Genomic DNA, 21,314 nt, shown 5'->3' with positions numbered 1-21,314 from the left:
AATGTTTCTCAAGAAAATGGCCTCTGGGAACCATGTAGCCATATCCATAACAATGAGGATATACTGTCATCCTGTTTTTATTTTCAGTAAAGGTTGCACACCATCTACTGACTCCCTATTAAATGATTCCCCAAAAACTGATATGGAAATTTGAATGTTGTGATTTTCTCACAATCTGACACATACATGGCATGTTTTACAGAACTGCACCATGTCCTTGTGAAGTACTAGCCAATGATAATGATGATTTATATGTGCTTGGTCTTCTGGCTCCCTGCATGTCCTGCCAAAGGACCTTTATGTTCTGTCTAATATTTTTTGATGACATCTGAGGGGCACTGCTATGTGATGAACCGCCATTCAGTCTTTGTCCAGAGTCCTGTGAAGTGGTCTCCTTTACTCACCAGAACCTCCTTTTTAATATAGAAACATTCTTGAAGTCTTTTAGCTTCAGCTTCAGTTCGAGCAGATTGTTTTACTTGATTTAACTTTGCTTTAGCTTGCTGAGCCTTAATAAGGGAAGATTTACTGAACATGTCCTTCAGATTATCCAGATTCCCAAAGAAAATTTCAGATAGTCAAATATCTGTCCACGATGCCATTTTGACCTCTGAAGATGGGACTTGTTTCGCAATTGCTTGGATCACTACACGTGAAGGAAAAGTCTGATAACAAATTCTCTGACACCTTGGCCTTTTCACGGCCAATGGAGAAGCTATTATCTTTGCCAAATCATTCCTCAGGAGTAAATCAACTCTATCTATAGACAAACTATGGATAACTGTGACAGTTAGTGTTTCAAACACTAGATTACACCTCATGTGCACCTGATACAAAGGTATGACTGTACTCTCTGCCAAAACCATTTACGAACACCTTGGCATTCAGTGTTCTCTCTGTTGAAAACATTGTGCCTTTCCCTGGCAAAAGGGCTATGGTGCTCTTGTATCCCTAAATATAATAGTAGATTTACTCGCCTCACTTGAGGAAAAGGAGTTATTTTCCCTTTTCATAGGAATTCCCTGTAGCTGTCAGCTACCTTGTTCACCTTAGCTGCATCCACACCAGCATTCATATTTGGCCTTACAGCTAGAGTTAAAACTTAGTTTGTTGTCCCTCAGTCAGGATCCTTTTATCCTCATTAACCTGGTGTACCCTAATAAATCCCATGCGTTTACCCCATAGCATTCAACAATCTGCATGAAAATGTCCTACCTTGTGACAATGTAAAAAGTTGTGAGACTTCCAGTCTCAGCAAATTCCTGTCTGAGTTGAAAAGAACATCCAGCTGTGTTCCCAGCTCTCCCTGTTTATACTTGATTGTGTGCCTTCTTTTAACCCGCCTAATTTCTAACCTTCCCAGGTTTGTGAATGTTACACCGAAAGGTTTCTGGCTTGCAGACCAGTTTATAATCCTTGCTTCCTCCCTGGCTGTTGAATCCTTCTGGTTGTCTATACGAGTTCTCACTGATGCAGGGAGTGAAATTTTAAAGTCATTTAGGAAAATTATTTCCCAACGAGTCTCATAAATGAATTCTATTTTTAATGCCTATTTCCAACATCCAAAATTAAATTTCTTCAAATTCTGTAAAATTCTGCTCAGACTGTTTCTAAAAGTTCCAAAATGTCTACCTGTAAGCCTCAGACCAACTTGTCAGTAGTAAGAATAGCCGTTTTTGTTCTGTTATAATCTGCAGAAGACTTATAATCGGCAAAAACTTCATGAGCGCTTCCAAACAGCTTTGCATGTCCAGGCCACTTCCATTTGATATCTTTATAAAATAAATGATTAAATACCTCTGAGTCCTTTTTATCAAACATTGGCAGAGCCTGAACAAACATGATGTATTCTTATTTGAATGCTCACTATGGTCAGCAGTTTGTGAATGTACTGGATGGTTTTCCTCAAAATCCAGTGCATTTATAATCCCAGCATGGCCCGTCTGTTATCACATAGGTGCATATGTTTCAAAAAATAAATAAAACATCAACTTAAAAAATTCTCCAGCTCTTTTCTCACTTCTGTGAACGATATGAATAGTTCCTAATAAATATTATTTCTGTCTGCGCTTCAGTTGTTCTGATCCAGAACCTGTCTTTGTTAATTTTGCTGTTTCTGACCATTGCTAGTGTGTTATATTTGATCCTGATTGTTTTAAAGCAGTTTTTCAAATGAATATCTGTTCATGTTTTCATGATTTATTTTTAAAATTATCCCATTACTGGATTCATTAACTTTTAATATTACATTGTTTGTTGAGTAACCAAGTATGTCTGAGTTATCTTGTTCAGTGCAGTTTCACCTTCCATTTTAGCTGCTTCTTACTTAACAAATTACATCTGCACACTAACACTGGTAATTCCCATACAAGGTATTCTTGAACTTTTGTGTTATTTTATGGAACGGTCAAGAGGGTATGAATGTTTGTCTAAAGGTCTTTGATCATCTCCCCTTGCGTGATCCTGATGTCTCAGGTAATGACCTATGTATGATCAGATGCAATTACTTTAAAAGATTTGTATCTTTCTCAGGGTGATGTTTTTATCTTTGCCAATCATTTTATTTGTCATAGCTGTGTCTTTTCAGTAGAACGTACATCAATGCCAGACTGAGATATGCTGTTGAACTGAGATTTTCTTTTTCGAATCCCCATTTGATGGTGTTATTTTCCTGTCTCTATCTCTTCATGTAAACAATTTATTCATTTTTGTCCATTCCTTTACTTACCAATCTTTCACACAAAAAACCTGGAAGATGCCAATAAAATATTTCCACATCTTTAAAACACAAATTAAATATTTCCACTGGGCTCCATGCATTACATGATAACTTGCTCAAAATAGCCTCATAAAAGCTGGCACCATCCCAAAACTGGACATTCTCAGAATATGCCAGGGGTCTTTTAATTCTAGTTCAGTATATTAAATTTAATTTACCTGGATAATTTGAGTTGGTGCTGCAATTAACGGTTTCAAACTTGCCTGCCAGTCTATTCCTGTGCTGCAGGTGAACCTTGACCTCATTCGAACCACATTGGCACCCTATCACCGACAGTTCACAAGGTCAGATTCCCAGCCTCAGTGCTGAGGCTGCTGGCTTTGAGAGGTTGTACCTGTCAGATGTTTCATTTGCTATTTATTTCTAAAGCAAAATTATTGCACCCAATATTTCATCATTTCACCATTATCTGAAATTCAAATAGCAATGTTATTCAGCCATGACGTCCTAAGTGTTTCTCCTCAAAATAAACTTTTATATAGTGAAGAAGCAACTAGACTGCTTTTCAGTGTTTTCATTTATTAAATTAAATTAAATGAAAACTTGGTTGATTCTTGTATAGGTTTTGAAATAGCAACTCATATCAATTTATTTTATCAATTCTAATTTCAAACAATGCGCCCACACTTGATAGTTATACATAGAGTTTTTGCATCAGCGCCACTACTTTTTATAACTAGTTTAGAGGCAACTTCTGTGTTCCCTTCTTGAACATTTTGTCTCTCAAAGGACAACAAATATCCTAAATGGGTTACAGCAAGGTCTTTGGGTAAAGCCTTTAGTCCAAATCTTCACGTTGTTTTGACATTTGATGTCTGCAGATAACCTTTCAAAGGCTGAAAGCTGCTGGATCTCTCTGGAAATTATCATCCATATATCTTTAAAAAATTCAAAGGGTCCATCATTAGCTCTTTTCAAGAGTCCAGCACATTAATTTGACTAGCCAAATGTGAATTGAGAAATTTAGAGATTGTGTATTGTTAAATTTTGCACTCAGCGAAAGGAAAGATATTATTAAATCGAGAAGGTTCAGAAAAGATTTGCCAGGATGTTGCCAGGCATGGAGGGTTTCAGTTAGAAAGAGAGGCGGGGACTTTCTCCACTAGAGAGTAGGGAGTTTAGGAATGACCTTATAGAGTTTTATAAAATCATGAGGGGAATAGGTTAGAGGAATAGCAAAGGTCTTTTCCCTAGGATGGGGAGGTTCAAAACTAAGGGGCATATTTTTAAGGTGAGAGGAGAAAGGTCCCTTTTAAATCAGTGGGGAAATGTTTTCATACGGAGTGAGATTTGTATGTTGAAAAATCTGTCAGAGGATGTGGTGGATGCAGGTACAGTTACAACATTTGGACAGGTTTGGACAGGTACATGAATAGGAGACGTTTAGAAGATTATGGGTCAATTGCATGCAAGTGAGACTAGTTTAGTTTGGGAAACTTGGTCGGCATGGATGAGTTGGACCAAAGGGTCTGTTTCAATGCTGAATGACTCTATGACTTTATAATTCTATTAACAGCTTTCCATTGGGACCTGGTTTGGAGACAGATCATCTATCATCCGGATATTCATTGGGGTCAAGAATATTCTTTTTTTAATTCCGACATTTCAAGCTGATCTTTTTATCCCCTCTTTCTTTCTTGCAAAATAGCATCCTCACTATGCAAGTGTCAAGCTGTGTACATCTCCAACAAAAGTGAACCTAACCATCGCTTCTTGACATTCAATGGCATAATTATCATTGAATTCCCCCACTATTAACATCCTGGCAATTATCACTGACCAGAAACTGAACTAGGCTAGCCATATGAATACTGTGGTTACAAGAATAGGTTAAAGCTAGGAATCCTGCAATGAGTAACTTGCCTCCTGAGTCTTCAAAGCATCTATAAGGCACAACTCAGTAATATGATGGAATACTCCTCAGGTACCTGGATGAGTGCAGCATCAGCAACACTCAAGATGTTTGGCATCATCCAGGACAAAGTGACTCACTTGATTGACACCACATGCACTGCAAATGTTCAGCAGCAGCAATGTTTCCCCTCTACAAGATGCACTGTTGAAATTTGCCAAAGGTCCTTAACCCATGACCAGTAATATATAGAAGAATGAGGGTATCAGGTGGATTGGATCACAATGACCTGCAAGTTCCCCACCAAGCCATTCACTATCCTGACCTGGAAATATCCTGCTTTTTCTTCAGTGTTGCTGGATAAAAATCCTGGGAACTCCCTCCCTGATGGCATTCCACCTATGGCACATGTCAAGATGGCAGCTCACCACCACCTTCTCAGGGCAACTAAAGATGGGCAATAAACATTGGAGATACCGATGTCCCATGAGAGAATAAAAATAAAGCTGTCTTTCTTCTTCTTCCTTTGTAATTGTACTGTTGCTCTTGCTGTATGGCCTAGGAGGTCTAATTCTTAATCAAACTATTTAACTGTAGGCTTGTTCACTAAAGTAACATCTATTCTACTTCCAAATCCCAATCAATTGTTACATTTCAGCAAGGATTTAATTAAGCAAAGTTAACTGAAAAACCTAATGTATTGCTGTAGTACGATGATTTAAGTATCTAACCAATTATTACAGTATTACAGTTACCTCATCTGACAATGACATAATTTAAGGCTAGTTACAGTGCCAATACCTTAGAATAATAATTTCACTTGCTTGGACTTGCAATGAATTAAAATTTAAAGCAATTTCCTGTTAAGAAATACTTGCGGCATTAACTTATCCTTCTGCCTATTTCAAACTAATTCTACAAATGCATTTTAGGAAAGTTGTTAATTTCTTTCAATATATATCCAATGAACAGCAACATGTCACTTATTTTCATTGTTATTGGATCCTGATTTGTATGAATGTTAATCTCTAAATTATCATTTTTTTTCAATGTGCATTCCTACTGGAATTAAATTTAGGATTCTATTCAAAAGACACATTGCACAGCATATTATGAACCCAAATGTAATGGTGCTTCTATGTAATATTTTAAAAAGTGGTGCAATAGAAGGCACAGATGCAAGTTTCGTGTTCGGACCTGTGACTGATGATTCTGTCTTGCAAGATGCCAAGCAAGAGTTAGAGGATCTTTCCTTCTGTAAATATTTTAAATTTCATTTGAGGCTCCATTATTCTGATGAGATTGGAAGGTCACTAAATCTCTAGGGACACATCACCTCACAGGGTCATTATTCTTCTCCTCAGATGCTGCCTGACCAGCTGTGCTTTTCCAACTCTAATGCCCAAAAACGTGAATAGTAACGAGTGCCATAAATGTATCTGTGTGTATATGTGTTTGTATAGGTGTCAGATAATGAGGTCCTATTCCATTGGTTTTTACTCAAACATTACAGTTTGAAAGCAAGGTGAGGTATAAAAATTACAAGCAACCAGCAGGTTAGGGCCATGCAAGCAGACTGAGAGGAAGTGTTTCACAAGGCTAGCCTGAGTTCTTACTTAGTCTGCGTTCAGCCTCCCAATCTAGAGGTGACCGTATTTTGATCAGCAAATACAGTACACTAGATTGACAGAAATGCAAATAAATTGCAGCTTCATCTGCAAGGAGTGATGGGGTCTTGGACAGTGAGGAGGGAGAAGGTAAAAGGGCAAGTGTTGCACTTCCTACAATTGCATAGGAATGTACCATGGGAGAGGGATTCGATGTTGAAGATGATTAATAGAGAAGAGGATCAGGGTGTGATCCTTTTGGAATGATGGGATTCACAACCCTGCTACCCCACATTCAGTTGAACCAACCCCCAAAACCTGGCCCTATGTTTTATTTCTTGGTTTTGCTTTCTGCTATTAAAACTGACCATTAATACACACTGAACCTATCTCTCTTCTATGCAACTATTAATCCCTTGTTCTTCTGTTTGGTTAATCCTGTGTTCTCCATTCTCCCCCACCTTTTCACATCTCCTTCTATTCCACATGCCCATTTCTCATTTTTCTACACTGTGTATACCTTACCACCTTTCTCTTTGGTAATGAAGAAGAGCCAAACTGGCCATTAACTCTGTTTTTCTTTCCACAGATGCTGCCAGACCTGTTGAGTTTCTCCAGCACTCTGTTTGTATTTCTGATCTCCAGCATCCACTGTAGTTCTCTCTTTTTTTTGAGTATTAATGGCTAATTCCATTGTTCACACAGCATTGTGTTGTTTTTATATTATTCACATATGTAAGTGTTCACTGACTGTCAACAAATGTATTTATTAATTTTACGAGTACCATAATACACTCCAGGTGAATGTCGTTGGTTTTCAGATAACCACTGCCTGGACCTCAGATCATAGGTTTGAACTTCAGATGAGATCACAAGTTCCTCCATCTCATTAGTGCAGAGATTTACCATTTGACATTAAGAAATGCTAGGTCATGGTTTTATTTGATTAACTTAAACCTTTTCATTTGTTGTGGTGACTAGGCAAGCCTACTAATCAATGTTTTTCCAGCATGTTAATTAACAGAATTATTAAAGTGGCTGTGACGGCATACTTAGCTCAGGTTGTCTTTTTAACCAATGACTTTAATTACAGTGAAAAGCAAAAACAAGTCACTATTTCTTGCTTTTACTACTTTTGGGATAATAAATATATTTCTTTAAGTATGGTATTAAGATAGCAGTAATTATAAGTCTGCTCTATTTAAACAGAGGGAAATACTAAACAAAATAAAATGGACTAATCCACATATTTACATAAATTGTCAATGTAACGCAAATAAAACAGGAATTTAACCCTATCCACACAATTTCTGGGAAGAAGTTAAAATGTACAGGATGTTTGCAGAAGCCCTGTCAGGAGCTGGCCATTGCTGAATCTAACTGATATTTCCTGACATCGGTTAAGCCACTTGTCCAAAGCTGGGAAGATCCTTCCTTAAATATAGAAGTTGCAATCTGATTGTGCCATTGGCTTCTGACTGCGATTTTAACTCTAGCCTGAATGGGGAAGCCATTTCAGACTTCCTACCTATTGTGCATATAGGAACTTGGCGGTAGGTATTACAAAACGCTAATGTTAGGATACAGGTCAAACTGTAAGGGGTACAAGACTAAAGCTCAGGGATTTGACACTTATAGAGTCCAGAAAGATCTCTGAACATCCTTTGAGTAGAGTATCCACACAGGTAGTCTCCTGCCTCAAAAGGCTGGTCAGGGCCAACAGGAGGAGTTGAAGTGGGACAATTGATTAAAATTGATATTTTAATAGACAAATAGACAAATCTCTTCATGAGCACTTTCTTGAAGTATGATGGGAAATGTGGATAATACTGTAGGAATGATATCCTGTGGCTAAGAATGTAAGTTGTAAATGCAATGACTTTCACAAGAATGAATAACACTCTTAAGGTGATAAAGAAACAGAGGCGAAGGAGACATAGAGTTACAGTGATAACACTTCAGAGGGTTAATTAGAATATAAAAGAGACATATGTATACCTGATATAGCTTTGCCTATTGATAATGGTATGTGATGTAGGTGCTAAGATAATTGATGACAAATGAACTGTATAAGTTATCATGCTGTATTTCGTGGAGAGATTGAACAGACATCTTTAAGGCTTGGACACATATTCAAGTATATGCTTGGATGCACATTCGGTGAAAGTCCACCAAAGTCTCTCCTCCCACATCCCCTTCCTCTCTGTGTTTTTTAATCACTTTAAGGGTGTTGTTCATCCTTATGAAGACCATTGCATTTTGCAACATATTCTTACCCAAGTTTCCACAGAAATAGAAACATATCACGTCAATCCTACAGTATTGGCTACATTTCCCATCATGCTTTGGGAAATCGCTCATAGCTATATTAATCTATTTTAAATTATTATGGCCATTTACATATCAATTTTAATTAATTGTCTCACTTCACTACTGGATGAAAACTGTCAGAAAGAGTGAGAAGCAACAGATACCATTTATAGAATAATTAGTTTTACTTTGTGGAGAATTGCACTCCTGTGCTCCACAAAGCATGGCATGGCCTCCTTATCCTGAAGTTTCCACAGTCCAATTCTGAGATCCAGCCTCGCCCCCACAACCCCATTGAATTCCAATACATAAACTTTCCTTAACTGTAGCCATGGCCTTTGGCTATCTTGGGCCAAAAGCCAATTTACAACTGCTATATGCTTCCTGCTAGGATCCCGATGGCAGTTAAAATCAGTCCCTTGTTTGTTCCTTAATTCATTTATTATTTCTGTTGCCAATGTAGTGGAATAGGAAGTCAGTGCCATTCATGTTATCATGTGCACCTGGAGCCAGACATCAGTGCCCACTTCACCCATATATACATGCATAGTGCCCACTGGATGCTCAATGAACACTCACCCTTGCTGCCCTTATTAACCAAGTTGCTCGCTTGCTGCCCATCTCAACACTCCATTCAGGATCTATCTCACTAACCCCTTGCTGGCCCAGTCACTACCTTTCTGGCCATCCCACTCCCAATGCCTTATTTTCGCCCTCCCCCTCACTAGCCTTCTCCCTCCTAGCTGGGAAATGGTAAACAGTGAGAGAGTGTGATATTGAGCAGGGGTAAGGAGTGGAGGCTTGGGAGCTGGACAGCTAGGACATTTGTGAATGAGGTTTCCAAGTATTGAGAATGGTGTAGTGAGTAAAATGTGATCGTTGAGGAGAAAGTGAGGTCTGCAGATGCTGGAGATCAGAGGTCAGGTCAGGTCAGGCAGCATCTAGGGAACAGGAGAATCGACGTTTCGGGCATAAGCCCTTCTTCAGAAAAAAGGGCTTATGCCCGAAACGTCGATTCTCCTGTTCCCTAGATGCTGCCTGACCTGCTGCGCTTTTCCAGCAACACATTTCCATCTCTTAGTAAAATGTGATCCCAAAGCTTGAATTGAATTCATTTGAAACATTTGAAGAAATGCATATTATTGTTCGTACCCTTGTTAAAACAACCTTACATTTCTTAATGTTACAGTTTATCCTATTCTTTATTTGGGATGCTGCCTGCAATGTTGACCAGTGACATCACAATCACTGTTTCTTATATTCACTCATGGGATGTGGGTGTCACTGGCTTGGCCAACATTTATTGCCCATTCCTAATTGCCGTTGAGAAGGTGGTAGTGAGCTTCCTCCTTGAATCACTGCAGACTGCGTGCTGTGGATGCACCCACAATTCCGGTGAGGAAGGAATTGCAGAATTTTTAGCCAGTGACAGTGAAGGATGGGCAATATTTTTCCAAATCGGGATGTTGAACATCTTGGAGGGGCACGTGCAGGTGGTGGTGTTCCCATCCATCTGCTGCCCTTGTCCTTCTAGATGGTAGTGGTTGTGCGTCTATACAAATAAGTATGTTCTCAACAGTTTCAGTAACATTAAACTCCACCTGATTCATTGGTCTGAATCTTCCAGTCTAGATCAGAATCTCTATTTCAGGTCAGCCCACACACCTTCTTAAAACTTTACCCTGTGGAAATCTGATGTTTTGATACAGGGTCCATTATACATCCTTCATGGATACAGACCAGCAGGCTATGCAGGCTGCATTGGAATGAATTGCCATAGGAACTATGCCCATTTTTGCGGCAAAAAAACTGGCGTGTTCCAGTGAGGAAAATGCTTAAATTTCCAAAGCCACTTTGAAAGCTTCTGAGAGAAGCTAAATGTGTGAGGTAAGCAGGGAAAGGGGTAAGGTGACAGGTGTTTGAGGGGTTTGAACTGGCTGAAGGAGAAAGGTGCCAGCTAGCTGAGCGAGTAGGGCGCCAAATGAATAGGTGGTAGTGTGCCATGTAACCAAGGAAGATGGTGACCAGCTGGACATAGGGGCTCTTTGCCAGGTTGGTGAGGAGATAGACTGCAGGATGGATATGGGATAGAGTGCCAGCAGGTGAAGGAGTAGAAGGTCAAAGGGTAAGTGCTATATGAGATAGCAGGGCAGAAGGGCAATAGTTGAGTGGCAGGGTTGGGTAGCAGGAAAACACGTAAGGGAGAGTGTGATTTAGGAATCTAAAGAAGGGATTGGATCAGATGAGTAAGGGATGTTAGTGTCCAGGAGGAGTAGTCTGTCAGGGAGCTGGAGATTCTGTTTTCTAGCAGTGAACTTAGGTGGCCAGGTGTATTGGAGCCAGTGTCTGTGGGATGGGAGGAATTTGTGTCAGGGATGTATTCCAGAGCTGGGCTGACAGCTATCTGGGTGGGCAGGAGGTAATAACAGGTGTCCAATGTCTGGGAGGTACCAGTCTCCATCGGCTGAAGTGCAGTGCTTGTGGTTGGGTAGAGGGCCAGTCATGTAGGTATGGAGGGCTGGGGCAAGTCATGTTCATGGGATTCAATTTAAATGATTGATGGACACATTTGGAAGTCAGGAACTTCAGGTTATCCCAGGATTTAAGCAGATTTTAATCCCTGTAATTGTTCCTATTTAACCTTTAAGGTAGGTAAAACAAAGACCCCCAAAGTCTCTGACTATGAGTCAGAGTTGGGGTCATTTTCTGAAGCCAGATAACTGCCCATTAGAAATGAACACTTTTGGGGCATTGGGACTTCTGAAACATCCCAGTGCGCATCCTCCGATCTCTGACTGTCTGGAGACTGCAATGTCTGGGCCAATATTCTATAGTTTGCATTTTGCTAGCTTTTTGATAAAGCTTCTGTAATGGAGGTTCATTCATAGTTCATGAGGATAGTTATGTAAGTGTTTGTAAAAATGTGTTTTTAAGCAGATGGCCTGAGTAGGTGGCACAGCACTCAATATTTTAGTGCACCACACCATGGAGAACTTGGATTCGAGCTGATAACCTTCTATATGCCAATATCTTCTATCTTGTCAGTGCCCCGAGGGGAAGGCACACAGCAGACACTGAGTGGGTGTAAGACACTCAGTTTTCAAAAGGAACAAATAAAATTTAAAACTTCCAAAAGAAAGGTTGAAGGGGAAAAACATTTGTGACAAATGAGCAGGATAGATAAAGCATTTGTTTCCATCAATACAAAACATAGTTTTGGTCTGAGTGCAGTGAAAAATGGAATTCTGCAGCATTTTTCTTGGTTCACTGAGGTTGACACCCCAGTCAGTACAATTGAGGCAGTGCACTCATTTTATTCATCTGAACCTGAAGTTGCAAATAATACATCATGATTTAAATACCATATGTACTCATGTATAGGTCGAATTTTGAAGATTTCTTTTCAGCTCAAATTAAGGGGTCTGCTAAGGGGATGGAATTCTAGCTTGGTATGAGTCAAAGAATGAACAGTCAAGAGTCAGATCTCCATATGAAATAATAAACAACAAAAGGAAAAATAATTATGGCCGTTATTGAATATTTATCCTCAAAGTAACTGTCTCCATCCTGCCTGCTATAATAGAATCGCACAGCAGCCCCCTGTATCCGCAGGGATTAGTTCCAAGACCTACCACGGAAGCATATCTAAAGCTGTTCCGTGTATAAGCTGTATAATTTATACCATGTTGAATTTTTAGAACTAGCTTGAAATGTAAGGTAATCCTAGGAATTGCCTTGATAGTTGTAGCAGATATTATTCGGCAGAAAGACTTGCAATTGAATCAGTCATATGATGGCATGCTGTTCTCAAATCTCTTGTACTTTTTGTATTGTTTGTGTTTTTTGGATATTAGCAAAGTTAAACAAAATAAAATAGCCCCAGCTTGTACGAAGTGCTAAAACAATTATAATACTTGCATACAATATAGGTCAATATTTACAGTGGTGAAGAAAACAGTTTGAACTCAAATCCTGATTGTCATTTGCGTTTCATCTTCGAGTAGTAAGTATGTTTTTAAGTACTGGTGAGAGAAAGACAATCACAAACAAGTCAATAGCCATATGGTCATTTAAATGGGAAATTTACCCTCCAGGTAGCCCCCGGTCCCTGGTTTTGGAACATTCCCTGTAATATATTTGGGTCGCAGTAACTGAAACCGTGGAAACCAACTCCGCGGATTACAGTATTTCAGAAAACCTTGGAGTGGAGCATGATGGCTGTCAGACTGGAAGACCTGGAAAGGAGCGATACGGCCAGCAGACTGGAAAGCCAGTGCGGAACGCAACAGGCAGGCACACTGACTCATACCTGTTGATCTGTAACAATGAAGAACTAGGGTCGACTTATACACGAGATATATGGAAAATACAATATTTTTTGTCTAATACATGAGATCGACGTATGCATGAGTATATACGGTATTCACACAGCTGTGCCTTGGTATTTACATGGTCTGATGTGTCTTCTTACCATTATTTACAATCATTAGTTCTCATTTTATATATGAAAAGTAACAACTGGAGGTTGAAATTTGGCTCTATTTAATGTATAGGCTGCTTTGGCTGCCCTTTTCAGAAGAGAGTACAGTCATTGAGATTTCAAATAATCGTTTCAGTTCAGTAATCAGATTACAATGGCTAGATTGTGAGAAATGAGTAAGAAGTGACAAAATTGTCTGGAAAGCGTGTCATTCAGCTGAAAAAGTCCTTCATGTGGAGCAAAGAGAAAAACTTTGTAGTCATGGTGACCAGTCTTCCCCTTCACCCCATACTATTGGCTGCTCAATTACAACTTTGAGAACTTACTTGCAACAAAGCAGACAGTCCAATATTGAATTTTTTCAAGGAGCAGGTTTCCATGGCAACATGTATGGCAAGGACTGTGTACAGATATAAAAGTTAACATTTATGACAACGAGACTGAGAGTAAATGATGATGCAAACACAGGGGCTGGGCAAAAGGACAGCCAGGTAGAAGACATTTTTGCTTACCATGAAGTACAGTACCTTCTGAACTGATGGCTACTGCCCAGCAGGACAAGGGCAGCAGATATATGGGAACACCATCACCTCCAAGCTCCCTTCCAAGCTATTCACCATCTGACGTGGAAGTATATCACTGTTCCTTCACTGTCACTGGGTCAAAACCTTGGAATTCCCTCCCTAATGGTATTGTGCGTCAATCCACAGCACATGAACTGCAGCAGTTAAAGAAGGCGACTCATCAACTTCTCAAGGGCAACTAGGTACAGGCAATAAATGCTGGCCAAGATGGGGAAAGAGGATGTGAGGGACAGGAGGGAGATATGGAGGAAGAAGAGAGAGAGGAAGGGGAGAGGAAAACAGGAGGAGTGGAGGAAGGGAAGGGGTAGTCAGGGAGAAGAGAATCAAGGAAGGATGGGCATTGAGGAAAGGGAGAAGAGGAGGAAATAGAGGAGAGGAAAAGGGAGGAGCGTTGTCACGCTTGGCTGGGGTGGACTCCCTGTATCAAGCTGTGTAAGTCAGATTTCAAAATATCACTCATAGCCTGTAAATGAGTTTGATCAATACCCATTGTTCCTGATAAGGTATCGATGGCAGATCCAAATTGATAGCAATCCATGTAAGTGGAGAAGAAAGCAACCTAAATTTTGGGTTCCTTTTGTTATGCACATTAATGAAATATTCTTGTGTTTCTCTTTCAGACGATCAAGCTTGGTGATAACAACGAAGCTATACTGGGGAGGAAAGTGAGTTCCCATTAAAATTGTATTAAAGTAGATCTATGAGTAATAGGTAATGAAACAAAGAGAAAGCAATTTTGATTTAATTAATTTTGTTCTATCTAACTGATTTTATTAGAGTGAGCAGCAACTGTTAACTATTTAACTAATTGACTCCCTTCAGCAAATCAATTTAGTGAATGACTGAGTCATGTTAAAAAGAAGTTTCCTCATTCAATCACAATCTATATTGACATTTCTGCAATCTGTAGATGTCAGATCTCCATGTAATCACACAAGGATTTTTTTTCTCACTTTCTTTAATAACCTTTTATAAATAAAGTCAGCAATTTCAAACACTCAAATGGTATCTACGCCTTATCATTGTAGCTCCCCCTCATCCTTCCAAAGATTCAAATGCTTATTCTAATGCTTCTATAACATGCTCCCTGTCAAATACAGGATTGAGAGCTGGGCAGTTGTACTGGGTTTCCTGCATCTTTTTAATAACTAAAGTTAACCTTGATGGTTAAACTACTCTTCCTGTTTTTCATTCATCTTTCTTTTAAGCAAAGGAGTGTGGATGCAATCCTGAATCTGTGTGAAGAGTGTGTTACTGGAAAAGCATAACAGGTCAGGCAGCAACCGAGGAGCAGAATGATCAACGTTTCACGCATAAGTCCTTCATCAGGAATGAGGCTTGTGGCTCTGGGCTGAGAGATAAATAGGGTGTTTAGGGGAATGCAGTTCGGAAAGTGATAGGTGAATGAAGGTGAGGGATAAGGTGATACGTCAGAGGGGGTAAGTGATGGACAGATCTGGAGGGCAGTGCCATTGGAGGCTTGGGACTGTGATAAGGCGGGGGGAGGGGAAATGAGGAAGCTGTTGAAATCCACATTTATCCCATGTTGTTGCAGGGTCCCAAGGCGGAATATGAGGCATTCTTCCTCCAGGCATCAGGTGACAACAATTTGGTAGTGGAGGAGGCCCAGGATCTGCATGTCCTTGACGGAGTGGGAGGGGGAGTTGAAGTGTTCAGTCACGGGGCGGTGGGGTTGGTGGGTGCGGGTCTCCCAGAGATGTTTGTTGATGGTTATGCATGTTACTTTGTCATCAGGTATCTCCTGCGCTGACATCTTTTTGGAGGGATTATGCATGGAGCATTCTATTCCTGCACTGTGTTACAGATGGGTGGAAGGGATCCCTCCTGTGTCCCCATTTATATAGGCAATTCCATGGCAAAAATCACCACTGGATAACATCAGATTAATGCTCCATAATCATTGATCTTTTCAAAACGGCTAAGCAGCTCATTCCTCATTCCTTTGGAGGAGGGGGTTGCCCTTATCTTCTTCCATACCCAGCTTCATCTGATCATTAATGCTGTTCCAACCATATAATTTCCTAATTCATTTGGGGCACTAAATGCTCCAATCTGGGGGAAATCTGAGGCATGGATAATGGAGTTGCCTGTGAAGCTCACACCTTGCCCTTGCCTCAGACACCCCGATGCCCTCTCCAACCTGTTACAGGAAATTTAGAAATTTTCCATGCTAAATCCCTCAGACAGTAGTCCTTGACCAGTCATCTTCAGGAGCAGAAATTGCTTGCATCTGATTGGTTCGCGGCTTCTGGTGAGTCAAGGTGCCAGTGCAATGGCCTACAAGAGGCCAAGAGACTCCCCCCCCCCCCCCATTCTTTAAAGAAAAGGGATCTTCTGGGGCTGAGGTTTGGGGTGCGGTAAATAGAACAATGACTGCCTCATTAAAACACTTTAGCTTTGTGCACGGAAATGGAAATACATTAGCTATGACCTCACCCATGTGCAGAGGAAGTGTTTAGAATTATGGCTTTTTTTAATGCAGAAATGTGTGTCAGTTATTTTGAAAAATGTTTTGTTGCTAACTTATGCCTGTTGTCCTGTGCCAGCTTAAGTAATGTGATATCTAGAAAATTGATGTTTTGCTTAGTATTGTGGTTTTATGTTTAATTGAGGACATAGTTTTTTTTCTCTCATTCTGCTTTTAATTTCTATAGCAACACAGCTACAGAAGGTTTTCATACTACATGGCTACATCACCTACTAAATTAGTAAGAATTTCAAAGGAATAAACCAAAATATAATCCTCAAGAAGAGTCCTCAACAATAAAATTAAATTATGCAGCGTACCTTCAAGAGGCTCCCAACCCCACACTCCATCTCAATTCTCAGTCTTTCAATCATCAGGAGTAGTGCCCCTTTGTGCAGGTAGCACCTAGCCATATCCATAGCCCACACTGTTCCAAGTCTGAAACCCCCCATTGTCCCTGATTTGACAGAGCTCTTAGACAAAGCACTCTAATTACCCACTTCAAGGAGATACATCCTATAAATGGTCCATGCACCCTCCTTCCCTGTTACTGGTCTTTGGCCAGATTCTCTGCGGTGTGCAGAGCTCACAAGCAGTTAAACTGAAGAGGATCCAGTGCTGCAATGGCCTATGGATGACATGACAAAGATGAAAATAAAGTGTATGTGGAAGTTTCATGGGCTCTTTGACCTTGGTCACAAACCACCTCCCCGCCGTCAACTCTACTCCCCCAAGAAAACCACAAAATCTCATGGTATCTTAATTTACTGGATGAACGAAATTGAAAAAAAGATTGATCAGTTTGAAATTGCTGAAGGGGCAAAAAAATCAGCTTGAAATTCTAAAAAGGTGTAATGATGGGAAGAAATTGAAAGAGAAGGATTGCTTCATCATTTAGAAGTCATTTACAAAGATTTAGTTTAATTCTAAGAATGGGAGTCTGATTATATTGTATTATATTAATATATTTATCATGCTTTAAAAAGCTGATGGTAGATATCAGTGTAGAAAGTAAAAGAGACTCTGAAACAAAAGATGACGATAAGCAGATTGCTGCTTAAGTGAGGGAGGGAGTTAAAAAAAAAAGCTATATTCTTCTTAAAGCTGTTGTTCAATGTTGCCATTCAGGTAGAATATCTTTCAAGCAACCAGAATCTTGAGGAGAATCAGATCCCCAAAATAATCCCAGCTCACAAACATTTTCTGAGTCTAACAGAAGAGGAAAAACCCTATTTCCCTTCCCTTCCCCCCACCCCACTTTGGTATGAATTCTGCAACAGGCCTGCCTAGATTGTTTATCACCAGTGTGAACACAGGATCCGTGTTAGTCAAACATGGCTCCTTAGTTAACCCCTATTTCTTTCACCCTTTTTTAGTGAATGACCTCTGCAGTTCTAGTTTTTAAGTGGCAAGGCAAAAGCGGTGTTCTAAATTAGTTCTGTTGTTTGAAACGTTTTAGTGGGCAATTTTATGAATTAGTTATTTTCTTAAATTACCAAAATTTATTTTGTTGTCTTTGCTTTATTTTGCTTAGCAATTTTTTTTATCCTGTTTTCATACCTTACTTTATTTGGAATGTATGTTTAATATTGCAAACCAAACCTGATCTCAGGTTGCTGCTAGGTTTCTTGTTGAATGAATAGAGGGAAGGCTAAAAGGATTATTTTTACTCAATAGAAACAGAAAGTGTTGGAAATGCTGAGCATGTCTATTGGCATCTGCACAGAGACAGACAAAGGTCACTGACCCTTCATCACAAGTAATGAAGATTGTGTATTTGAGGCATTGACTCTTTTGTGTTTCGCTGCTGCCTGGCCTATGAAGTATTTCTTGGATTTTCTGTGTATATTTCAGCTTTCCGCGATGTGCAGAACTTTGCTGTCCTAGCTCCATGCTGGGCACTGATAAGTTTTAATTGAAATGAGAAATATTTTATCTCTCAATGAAAAGTGTAATCTACTTGATGAATTAGTTGGGGATAATCTATTAGAACATTTTGTCATTTTTACACCAGTAAAACCAGGAGTTATACGCCAATGTGAATTCAGCATGTTTTCATTTGTACGTGGGACGAGTGTTTGCACTGTTTGAGGTTCAAGTCGGCTGGATATTGTTGTCTGGACATTACAAAGGGCCAATTTCAAAGAAGCAGAGCTGGTTGCAGAATGAACAACTATGTTATGTGCAATTGTCTGACAAAACTGTGTTGGTAAAGTATAACGTACTGAAACCAGAGCTTCTGATGGACTTTATAAATAGAGGCTTGAAGTATCAAAGCAAATACTGAACCTATATAAATCAGTGATTATGATTTTCAATCCTGGGCACTAGGAGATTGTGAAAGCTTTGTAGAGGGTTCAGAAGAACGACGTTATACCTGCTATAAGGATGAAGGATTACAGGGAAGCTGAGGTTGTTCTACTTAGAGGCAAGAAATCTGCGGGGATTTGAAGGAGTTGTAAAACATTATGAAGGGTTTAGATAGCATTGGAAACAATTTCTATTTATATTAATCAGAAGGCCCAAGTTTAACTTCATTTAAATTGATTGGCAGCAGAGCCAGAGGCAACATGAGGGAAGATTTTTTTATGCCAAATGTATTTGGATTCTGGATTGCACTTTCTCCATGGTAGGTGTTGAATACATATTCAAATTAATGTTCAAAAGAAATGGATAAATACTTCAAAACTCAAAAATGTAAAGATCAAGTGGAGGGGGCAGTGGTGGGACCAGCTGATTTCCTCTTCAAAAGAACTATTGCAGACTGAAGGATTGAACAACCTCCTTCTGTACTGCACTATTTTATTCGGATAGGACTGAAAGGGTATTGCAAAAATATTCGACAAAAGTTGATGAGGGTTAAACTTGTACACTTAATGGTAAGGTGCTGGGCAGTATTGCTCAAGAAAGAGAGCTTGGAGTGCAGTTCCTTGAAAGCAGAGTCACAGGTAGACAGGGTGATGAAGGAGGCATTTGGTATGCTTGCCTTTATTGGTCAGTGCATTGAGTATAGGAATCGGGAGGTCATGTTGCAGCTATACAGCGCATTAGTTAGGTCACTTTTGGAATACTGTATGCTTATGGAAGGATGTTGTGGAATTTGAAAAGATTCAGAAAAGATTTACAAGGATGTTGATAGGGTTGGAGGGTTTGAGCTATTGGGAGAGGTTGAATAGGCTGGGGTTGTTTTCCTGGAGCTTTGGAGGCTGAAGGGTGGCCTTATAGAAGTTTATAAAACAATGAGGGGTATGCATAGGGTAGATACACGAGATCTTTTCCCTCAGGGTAGCGGAGTCTAAAACTGAAGGGTATAGGTTAAAGTGAGTGGAAAAGATTTAAATGGGATGTAGGGGGCAACCTTTTCACGTTGAGGGCGGTGCTTGTTTGGAATGAACTGCCAGAGAACATGGTGGAGGCTACAATTACAACATTTAAAAGGCATCTGGATGGGTATATGAATAGGCGGGATTTAGAGGGAGATGGGCCAAATGCTAGATTCATTTAGGATATGTAGTCGGCATGGACGAGTTGGATTGATGGGTCTGTTTCTGTGCTGTACATCCCTATCACTCTAAAAAGGTGAGGTTGCCAGGGCATGGACAGATAGGATAAGCGGTCCAGAAACAAGAGAAGGATTGGGGCTCATGAGTTGTCTTCCTGCCTCTGATTAAAAGTATTCATGTAGATTCCAGATGTAAGAAGCTGAAAGCATCTTTGCAAAGAAGGAGTTTTCCTGGTGGAATGAGCAAGTCAGGAAAGAGTGCCATTAAGACCATAAAGATTATTCATGTGGGTAATTGGATAAAAGGATGGTTTGATAGTAAAAGATGAATTAATTTATAATTCTGTTGGGACCAGCCCAAGAATGCCATGTTGCTGTAGAGGTAGACTTCTCAGGGTGATGTTTTAAAAAATGTTAGGGTTTATTTGTGTGTTTTCTCACAGAATGTCAGTTGGAGACTGGAAGCATTTTTGAGACAAACAGAGGGAGAAGTCTGCCAGTTCTGTAGACTACTATGCAAGAAGGTAGTGAAAAGACCGTGTTTGAGTTTGGGGTGACCTGCTTAAAGAGACTGAGAAGACTGTCTAGCTGAATGTTAATGGAAAGATACTAATTAATCCCATACCTCTGAAATAGCAGGAATATTGAGAAAAATCCTTAGAACTTCCCACAGGGGAAATGAAAGAAACTTGCAGAAACTGAAAAGTATGGAGAAAATTTAGTGAAATTAAAACAGAACAGGAAGTGTCTTTAAAAGTTTTTTGGACTTAAATAATTCCGGTTTACCAAATGGTAGCTCAGTGGTTAGCACTGCTGCCTCACAGCGCCAGGGTCTCAGGTTCGAATCCAGCCTCAGGCGATTGTCTGTGTGGCATTTGCATTCTCCCCATGTCTGGGTACTCTGGTTTCCTCCCACATTCCAAAGATGTGCGGGTCAGGTGAATTGGTTATGCTAAATTGTCCATAGTTGTTAGGTGCATTAGTCAGAGGGGGGTGGGTGACTCTTCGGAGGGTCAGTGTGGACTTGTTGGGCCGAAGGGCCTGTTTCCACACTGTAGGGAATCTAATCTAAATCTAAATCTAATCTAAATATAGCACTAAATTAGAAGTACTTGGTATATTTAAACCTTGCACAGTAAAATATCTTATTTGCAACATGAAACCTTGTGGCATAATTTCTTCCAGTTAATAACTGGGAATTTTAATATATTTTTTAAAAAATAATGGTTTCCATTGAAATACTAACAGTGCTACCTCTAATTCCCTAACTAGTAATGGAGAGACTAGAGATACTATGAATTCACAGCAATTGGAGAAAGAGAGTTCATTTACTGCCAAGGATAGAAATTTACATGGAGATCGTGCCTTTATAGGGTGAAAACAGTGTCTCTTTGAAGATAAGAGATTGACAGCTGTGGTATTTTGGAAGTAATGATCTGCTTGATCTACTAGCTATGAATTAACTCAAATCAACATTCTTGTAACATCTTTCAAATTAAAAATCTCAATTATATAACCTTATAAGCATTTACAATTAGTAATATTAAGTCTTTTAATAAAATTCAAGTGGTGCCAGAGGAGACGTATCCCCAAAGGTTCAACATGAATATAAATGCAGTGGGAATTACATTTAAAAGATTGTGTGAAATTTAAATTTCCTCCACAAACATTTCTTCAGAGAAAAAGGAAAAGCTTCCAATTACAATAAAAAG

The 21,314-nt window shown here is 39.6% G+C and overlaps 1 protein-coding gene across 1 annotated transcript in view; it reads left to right on the top strand.

The window, feature by feature from the left end:
* Positions 1 to 21,314, top strand: part of LOC122556375 (voltage-gated potassium channel subunit beta-1) — a 227,576-nt gene that overhangs the window by 173,688 nt on the left and 32,574 nt on the right. The window contains exon 6 of the mRNA XM_043703010.1: positions 14,233 to 14,277. Within this exon, the coding sequence (XP_043558945.1) occupies positions 14,233 to 14,277 (45 nt within the window). The remainder of the gene's footprint in view (positions 1 to 14,232; positions 14,278 to 21,314) is intronic.

This window comes from Chiloscyllium plagiosum, chromosome 13 (genome assembly GCF_004010195.1).
Source record: "Chiloscyllium plagiosum isolate BGI_BamShark_2017 chromosome 13, ASM401019v2, whole genome shotgun sequence".
In the NCBI taxonomy this organism is placed as follows: domain Eukaryota; kingdom Metazoa; phylum Chordata; class Chondrichthyes; order Orectolobiformes; family Hemiscylliidae; genus Chiloscyllium; species Chiloscyllium plagiosum.
The sequence above is the reverse complement of the archived record's forward strand: the minus strand, read 5'-3'. Positions and strand labels throughout refer to the sequence as shown.